General features: G+C 35.7%; 1 protein-coding gene across 3 annotated transcripts; it reads right to left on the bottom strand.

Annotated features, from left to right (window-relative positions):
* Positions 1-1,293: 1,293 nt before the first annotated feature.
* On the bottom strand, positions 1,294-4,936 carry LOC107824930 (uncharacterized). 3 transcript variants are annotated; one of them, XM_016651740.2, is made up of 3 exons: positions 4,733-4,936; positions 4,009-4,421; positions 1,294-1,509 (listed from the first exon to the last, which is right to left on the bottom strand). In XM_016651740.2, the coding sequence occupies exons 1-3, from the start codon at positions 4,853-4,855 to the stop codon at positions 1,452-1,454; spliced, it is 594 nt and encodes a 197-aa protein (XP_016507226.1). In that variant the 5' UTR covers positions 4,856-4,936; the 3' UTR covers positions 1,294-1,451. The 3 variants fall into 3 exon arrangements, with proteins under 3 accessions (XP_016507226.1, XP_016507228.1, XP_016507230.1); XM_016651742.2 differs by lacking the exon at positions 1,294-1,509 and adding an exon at positions 1,892-2,131 and having other exon boundaries at positions 4,733-4,934; XM_016651744.2 differs by lacking the exon at positions 1,294-1,509 and having other exon boundaries at positions 3,723-4,421; positions 4,733-4,933.
* Positions 4,937-8,033: the final 3,097 nt, after the last annotated feature.

An 8,033-nucleotide genomic window follows, 5' to 3' on the forward strand; every position in this document is an offset into this window, starting at 1 on the left:
CAACAAATGTACTCTTCTTCGAAGACAGTAGGTTTAGCTTATCTAGACTTTAGTGAATAATCTGGAAGAATTTTAGGAAGTTACAGGCTCCCTTCACTTGTAACCGGGATGATGCCTTAAACTTTTGTGAATTACAGCACTTCATTAGCGCTGATTTTTGAATAATATAGTTTACTTACTTTAGCAACTCTACTCGTATTCACCCTTCCTAAGTTGTTCCTAAAAATTACTCGTATTCACCCTTCCTAAGTTCCCTAAAATTCCTAAAAAAGGGGGTTAAGAAGTTTAAAGTAAGAATACATAGATATTAACATAATATTCCTGATAACCCCATAACAAGAAAAAAATGGGGAAAGGTCAACTCCATCCAGAGAATGAACCTACAGAAACGCAAGGCACAAAACCATGTGATGAACCTACCAGATATATGAGCTTTATCAACAAATCAAAGATCTTCCTGTAATTTCCAAACTAAAGACCAATCTGAGTCCACCGACTCATTTGCTCCACAAGGAAATGGGACAGTGCGAGCTAAGTCTGTAGACTCTGTTACATTGTTTACAACTTTACATTACTGTATGCAAAATCTCCAATAGGCCAAATAAGTATTCCTCTTCTTTCCCTCGTATACCCAGAAAATTCAGCTAACGCGTATGGTCAGTTTGTGTTAATTTAGTGATCCATAAAGAGTATATGAGGGAGTATGGAATGAAGATGTAAGACAGCTTGCGCCAAACCATTCAAGTTGAAGTGCCAAATTCTCACTTTAGCAACGGATGGAACTCCAACACACCAACTCATGTCCAAGGCAATTTCTCCTAGATATTGGATACTACGCATTTGCATTAGTCGATTTTACATGGACTAGTGTCCAAGAATCACCCTTATCCATACTGCATCGAGTCTTGAGAAACACTATCAAATATGCTATGTAGATCAGAATGGTGAGGACTGAGGTAAATCAATGCCAACAAACCCCCGAAGGAATCTCTACGCAATCAGTACAGAAATCTATATAACAGTGGCAGGGTGCAAAGATCCTCATACGAATGTAGTCTCTAGTAGATGTTGGAACAGATTCTTATATGATTAACTACGAGTATCTCATCTGTTATACTAATTTGACCAAGAATAGAAAATAGATTTGCAGGGATCATATTGAATTAGATCAGTGTAGAGGAAAGGTTATTTGGTTTAGTCGAATAAAAACTATATTGACTTATAGTGTCTGCGATCCTTCAATAAACCGAACATAAGATTTAGCCGAACATACACCAAGTATAGAGCAAAAGTACATTTACTCTCCGTCTCTCACACAACCAAATCAATACTTAAATATTCTTATCCAAAGCAGACACTAAGAGTCTTGTTGTATACATTTTTATTCTTTTGCTAACAGTAACCATTTGGGGCATGTAAATTCCCGTAGCCATTATTATACACCATTTCCATCATTTCCTCTCATCATGACCGATCACATAGGTATCCACAGAAGCAAAATACTGCCAGCTAGAAGTCGAAAACAAAAGTCACATGCGGAAAAGCTAAGAAAAGAAAAGTACTATTATAGCATAAATACTAACTAAAAATCTATTCTTGCAAGAAATTATTACCAAACAAGACAACGTCAAAACAAATTACTTATCAAGCTAGAGTAATCTCATACATTTCACAAAAATCATCATATTGCCTTTACTTCCATGACAGCAATTAAGCTTAATTTTTGAAAAAAAAAAAAACGCTGCTGCAACACACAAGACATGAAACAAACTAACAACATAAAGAAGCAAAGGAGAAAATGGAAATTACTCTAATAAGAAAGAGGGAAAAAACAGAAGCCCGATTCTTAAAAAATAAAGCTAGTGTTGCCCATAAAAATCCTTTATACATAGTCCATTGTTCCCACTGGTCCTCCGGGATTTCTTGATTATAAAAAGAAATCCTTTATACTTGGTTAAATCAATTCTAAACTGATGAACTTACCACAACTCTCTTCCTATACTGTGAAGGAAAACAGAGAAAAGAATAATGGAGGAGTCCTTTATCAGGAATGAATTTTCCACAATTTCCGCCCTTCCATCAGGTACAACACCATCACAGTCCTTAAATCAAGTGAATGCAATCTCACAGACTGAAACATTCAGGATGTTAGAAGACACTACAGTTCAATTTCTTGGAAGATATTTAGTGAAAATTCATCCAGGAAAAGTTATGAGTAAGAAAACAAGTGATTCTATGATGTTCCCGCTCTATAAATTAACCACTTCTTGAGGAATAATAGTACACTAAGGAAAGAACCCTGAAATCATTGGTATGTATCATGCATTATGAGTAGTAGGTGCAAAATAAAGATAATGAAGCAGAAGATCAGGAAAATATAGTAGTAGAAGATAATAGACAATGAAATAGAAGTTAATGACCTCGATCTTTAAAAAAATAATAGACACATAGTATCTAATTATTGTCATGGCTAAATTGTGATCCTAAATAGATGGGACCACACAAATTGCTATTGAACTGTGCCCATAAGACAAGCATAATAGACACTATGGAAAGCTCTAACAACTCATGTACCAATGGCCATAAGACATAGTGGAAACTCCAAGAGAAAACGAACACCACAGAATTTCAAGCTAATGTATTCACATGTGCAAGTAGACAACTTTTTGTTGAAAATGCAGTACGGATGAAAATGGAACAACTGAATTAAAAGAAAAGCCTAGAACGGATGTAAGAAGCCATTAAAAAGAGGAATCTGCAAAGAGATGCTCATACATGTCGGAATCTGCAAAGAGAGAGACTTGCATATTGGGCTCTTCGAGCAAGTGAAGATGAGGGTAGCAATGCAATGCAAGGATCATATAGCAGGGGATGTTTACTCAGGAAGGAGAGTAGGTGGTCATATACAAAGAAGGAAGTCAAGTCGCTTAAAGAAGAAAAAAACTTGCCAAAGCAAAAATCCAAGAGGCAAGAGTTTCGGAGAGACGACAATGAGCTACCACAGGAATATGAAAAATATAAACAATTAACATAAGAATTTTTTCCTTTTTTGATAAGGTATAATTTTTTATTAACAATTAGGGGAAACCCTGTATACAAGCCGTATGCCAAAAAGAGAGAACCTACACCAAAATATGATTCTCAACAAAAGGAGCCAAATCCCCTATACGGAGAGGGACCTCACGCATACACCAAAAAGAAACTAGAAACAAAAGACCATTTTACAATTAACATAAGAAATTTATCAGGCTGAACATTTGAATGGAGGAAGATTAAAAGATTAGGTCTTTCCGTGGAAAATTGGACATCGAAGAAACTGACGAAAGCGAGTATATTATAATAATGTAGAGCTGCTCTCATTGAAGGCAGCTCATATCCTGAGATTCCCAAACTTGAGGTTTTTCTCATATCTGATACACGAAACTGGCAAGATTACCATTTCTTTGTTCTGGATATAGAAGACTGGTCTAACCTAGACCCAAATTGCATACACAATTTATTCCCACAAATTCGTAGTCATTTTCAAACAGAAACATAAAGTATCAGACTATTTGCTTTTCTAGTTTGTAACATAATCAGTTTCTTTCTCAATGGCACATTTACCTGATCATTTCACAGTTCCATCGTGTGCAGCAGTCACAAATTCACTTAAATTTGCTGAATTTCTTTTCCAATCAAGTGTTTTTGTTTAGCTTTGACTATTCCATCAGTAAAAGATATCCTGAACTTTCTAATACCTATTTCAAGATTGAACATAAAATAAGTACATCACCGCTACTTCTTCCAAAGAATACTTTCCCCGTTATACAAAGTGTATAGGACCACATCTTCGAACATTAGTTTGATTCAAAAACTGGAAAGCAGCTCATCTGGTTCAAGCTACAAAGTTTTACATGCCTCCAATATATAATTAACATAAAACCATAGAACTCCATATAGCTTTTCAAAATTAAACTAACAACATTTCCAAGAAAATTCAAATTATTCCAAAGAAAATAGATGATCTACCTAGGAGCATAAGACCTCATACTGCTCCAAGGGAACTTTGCTGCTGCAGCACCAACATCCGAAGAACGTTCACCACCACGTTCACGATCACGACCACAACTGAATCTCCTCTCTGAACTACTCCTCGTGTCTCTCTTCTCGTCAAGCCAATGCATCTTCTTAGGCTCGTCATCCTCAACAATGCTAGACTTAGATTTCTTGCTCATATTTTTCTTTTCCTCTTCGATCATTCGTATAGGATAAAGATCCCTCGATATAGACAAAGGGTTCTTAAGTGTAACATAAGCTTTTTTGTAGTCTGGTTTAGCAATTAATAGTCCACCTCTCTTCTTCTTCTTTCCATCCATGTTTAAAGTTTGGACCTTTTCAACTTCAAAGCCGTACAATGACTCCAATACCCTCTTTATCTCAATCTATACATAAAATTCCAAGAAATATTTAAAATCTTTAGTATCAGAGAATCGCTTATTATTGAATAGAACAAAATAGATAGTGAAGATTCAAATAGCTTATGTTGGGATTGATGGGTTGCCATTGTATTTAGAAACAACTTAAAACTTTTTATTTTACCTTAATAAGATATATTTATAGCCACACAAATATATATGGCTTGTTTCAAAAGTCTTTTTTTTAAAAAACTATCTGTCGAGCCAAACACCATAACATAAAATGGGATCGGATGGAGTAGTAATAATGTGAAATATTATAATAAAAAAGATGTTACCTTGGAAGCAGAGGGAATGGTTTTGAGGGAGATCTCAGTGATGTTGGAGAAAGAGGAAGGCATGAGAAGCTTAATCGGAAGATTAGCGAAGTTTACAACTCTTCTTCCTAATCGACTTCCCATGATTCTTTTGATGAGTCACTGTAATTCGGAACTCTCAGCAATGGCGTCTCTGTGTAGGGAAAGAGGGTATAACTGTGGGTTGGGCCTAAAATGTGCGTGGGCTAGCACTCTATATGTCAAACGCCCACAACCATTGCGGTTGTAAGGGGCATAAGGTTTATCCACGTCACTGCTTACATAAGTGTCCGACGAAGCTTATTAGGTCCGCTATAAGTTCAACTAAACTCAATATTTACACTCTTGAAACATAAATATGCAATAAATAATCACATAGTTTCAATGACTATTATATTTTGAATTCATAATTATAAAAGTCCTCTACCTTATACCACTGAATAGGAAGGAACTAATTCTCCTTTACAAGGCGAATCCTATATTTTAAATTGGTGTTAGTTTTTACCAAATAAATATTTCGTGAAACTAAATCAAAAATTAAATTTTATACAAATGTATATAGACTCTTACAAAAATCCCAATTAAAGCCATACACATTAATATATAGATCGTGGACATAGGGAATTTACTAGGTTTTTTGTTGTTGTTTGATCACGCCCAACTCTAGTCCAAAAAAAGATAAGCGGTCACTGCAAATATAATCCGGTCTAAGAGTCCGAAGTCGAATCCCACAGAGAACTAAGGTTTAGCTACAACTGTTCATTATCACCAAGAAGACAAGTTTGAACAATTCCTAAGTTATAAATATTAAGATTCTCATTTCTAACTAGTTAACTAACAAATTAAAATAGTAAATTAACAATTAAAGATACTAAGGTTCGGAGACAAGATTAAGGAGGTCTAGAGTTATGATTTTCCCAATTGTCGGAATCCTTCTCGCTACGTCTCTTATAATTTCGCCTAGTTATTCTCTACTGATCGTGATCACTTCAAGTGTCGTAATTCTCTCCCAAGCAACTACAAAAATTTACTAGACATATTCTCCTGAACTACGCTAGCTGGTACAATCTTACCGCTCACTATGACCACGTCAAAGCTTTGTTATTCCTAAACCCACCTTTAAACCCGTCGTATTGATTCCTCATATATGTTAGGAATGACGTTGTTCAACAACTACCTAAATATGTACCATTTTCCAAGCAATACATAATAAATAGGCACAGTCAATTGATGGCCATTCAATCAACAGAAATAAGCACGTAGTTGAACAAGTAAATAAATTCAAAGGCTAAATTATATTCAAACTTAACAAGAATTCATCCTCCAAAAGGTTCTATCAAAACCCTAAATAATAAATTAGCTACTCATAGTAGTATGTGAAAATACAATACTAAAATTCATAACCAACAATAAAAAACAGGAGGAAGAAAGGAAAAACTCGTGGTTGAATCTTCCTCCTTGCTCCTAGTATATTCTTGCCTCCAAAGGTATTGTGTAACCCTAAAGTAGTGTCTCATCCTCCAAAGTTATGTAAATATCATGTTTAGCATGTATTTATATGACCTAGATAGGGTGGAGGGCCGTCCAATACAATCCAATATTGGATAGGAGAGTTGGAATCCGCGTCTGCCTTCGTGCGTCGCGTGCCCATTAACGCGGACTCAGCTTTTGCAGTTTTCCAGTTCGCGATGCGGTCCATACCTTTGCTTCACTTCGCTGTTTTGTGCCTTCAGTTTTTTCCCTTTTCGTGTCCGTTTTCATGCCACACACGAGATTGGACGAGCTCCCAATTCTTTCCATCTCTTCCTTTTGTGTTAAATTGTCATATTTCTTTATTTATCATCCAAACTCGTTCATACACATAAGAAATACATAATGAGCATATTTCACTTGAAAAATTCACGTAATCTCCCGCGACTCACACAGGAATTAATATGCAAATATACTCAAAAATATACATTTTTTATCATTTATCACCACCCCACACTTAAACTCTTGTTTGTCCTCGAGCAACTTAAAACTAAGTACGTCGTCAAGTAACACATTTTAAAATATACCTAAGCATCCTACCAATGACAATGGTTTATATCAATGCATAGAACCTAGCATAAGCACTATTTATACTTTTCCTCAAGGTTTAAAATGATGCCAAGACTATTTAAAATATTTGTGTGACTCTTTCTAACATCCTAGCCTCAAAAGATGACTCGAGTATATTCCTCTTTGTGATTCGCTTCTTGTGCAAACTAAAGATACGAGTTCCTTACCAACCCGCTGTAAAGCATGTGCCCTCACCAATAAAACAAAGATAGTAATTAGTCCGCGCACTCAAATATGAATTCAAGTATAATTTAAGGACTCACATAATGAAAGAATTCACTCACTCTCGCAAAGAAACTCATGTGCCCCCAAAGCTTACCATAGGCTTTCCCATAATATAAGTCTCTACTAATTTAAACTCGCAAAGTCTAGGATCAATTAGATCTTCATGGGTTGTAATGTAGGCTAAGAGACGGATAGGATATATATAGATAATAATGACTAACCCTCCTAAGCACTTTTAATACAATATATTTTAACTTTTAAGCACGTCCTGTAACGACCCGATCGGTCGTTTCGAGAGTTATAACCCCGTTTTTCCCATTCCTACTTCTTTTTGTGTTATTCAGCTATATTATGTTATATCGGTTTAGTTGGTTCGAGTCCGGAAGGAACTCAGAGTGAAATGAGACACTAGTCTCATAATTGATAATTTTAAGTTAGAAAAGTGGACCGGATATGGACCTATGTGTAAACGACCTCGGATTTGAATTTTGATGATTCCAATAGCTCCGTATGGTGATTTTGGGCTTAGGAGCGTGTCCGAAATATTATTTGGAAGTCCGTAGAGGAATTAGGCTTGAAATGCCAAAAGTTTTATTTTTGAGAAGTTTGACTTGGGGGTTGACTTTTTGATATCAGGGTCGGAATCCGATTTTGAAAATTGGAATACCTCTGTTATGTTATTTAGGACTTGTGTACAAAATTTGAGGTCAATCGGACGTGATTTGATAGGTTCCGGAGTTGTTTGTAGAAATTAGAAATTTCAAAGTTCATTAGGCTTGAATTGGGGTGTAATTTATGGTTTTAGCGTTGTTTGAGGTGATTTGAGGATTCGACTAAGTTCATATAATGTTTTAGGACTTGTTGGTATATTTGGTTGAGGTCCCGAGGGTCTCGGGTGAGTTTCAGATGGTTAACGGATCAAAGATTAAACTAGAACAGTTGCTGCAATTTCCTTCTG

The sequence above is a fragment of the Nicotiana tabacum genome, chromosome 19 (genome assembly GCF_000715075.1).
Source record: "Nicotiana tabacum cultivar K326 chromosome 19, ASM71507v2, whole genome shotgun sequence".
Taxonomy (NCBI): domain Eukaryota; kingdom Viridiplantae; phylum Streptophyta; class Magnoliopsida; order Solanales; family Solanaceae; genus Nicotiana; species Nicotiana tabacum.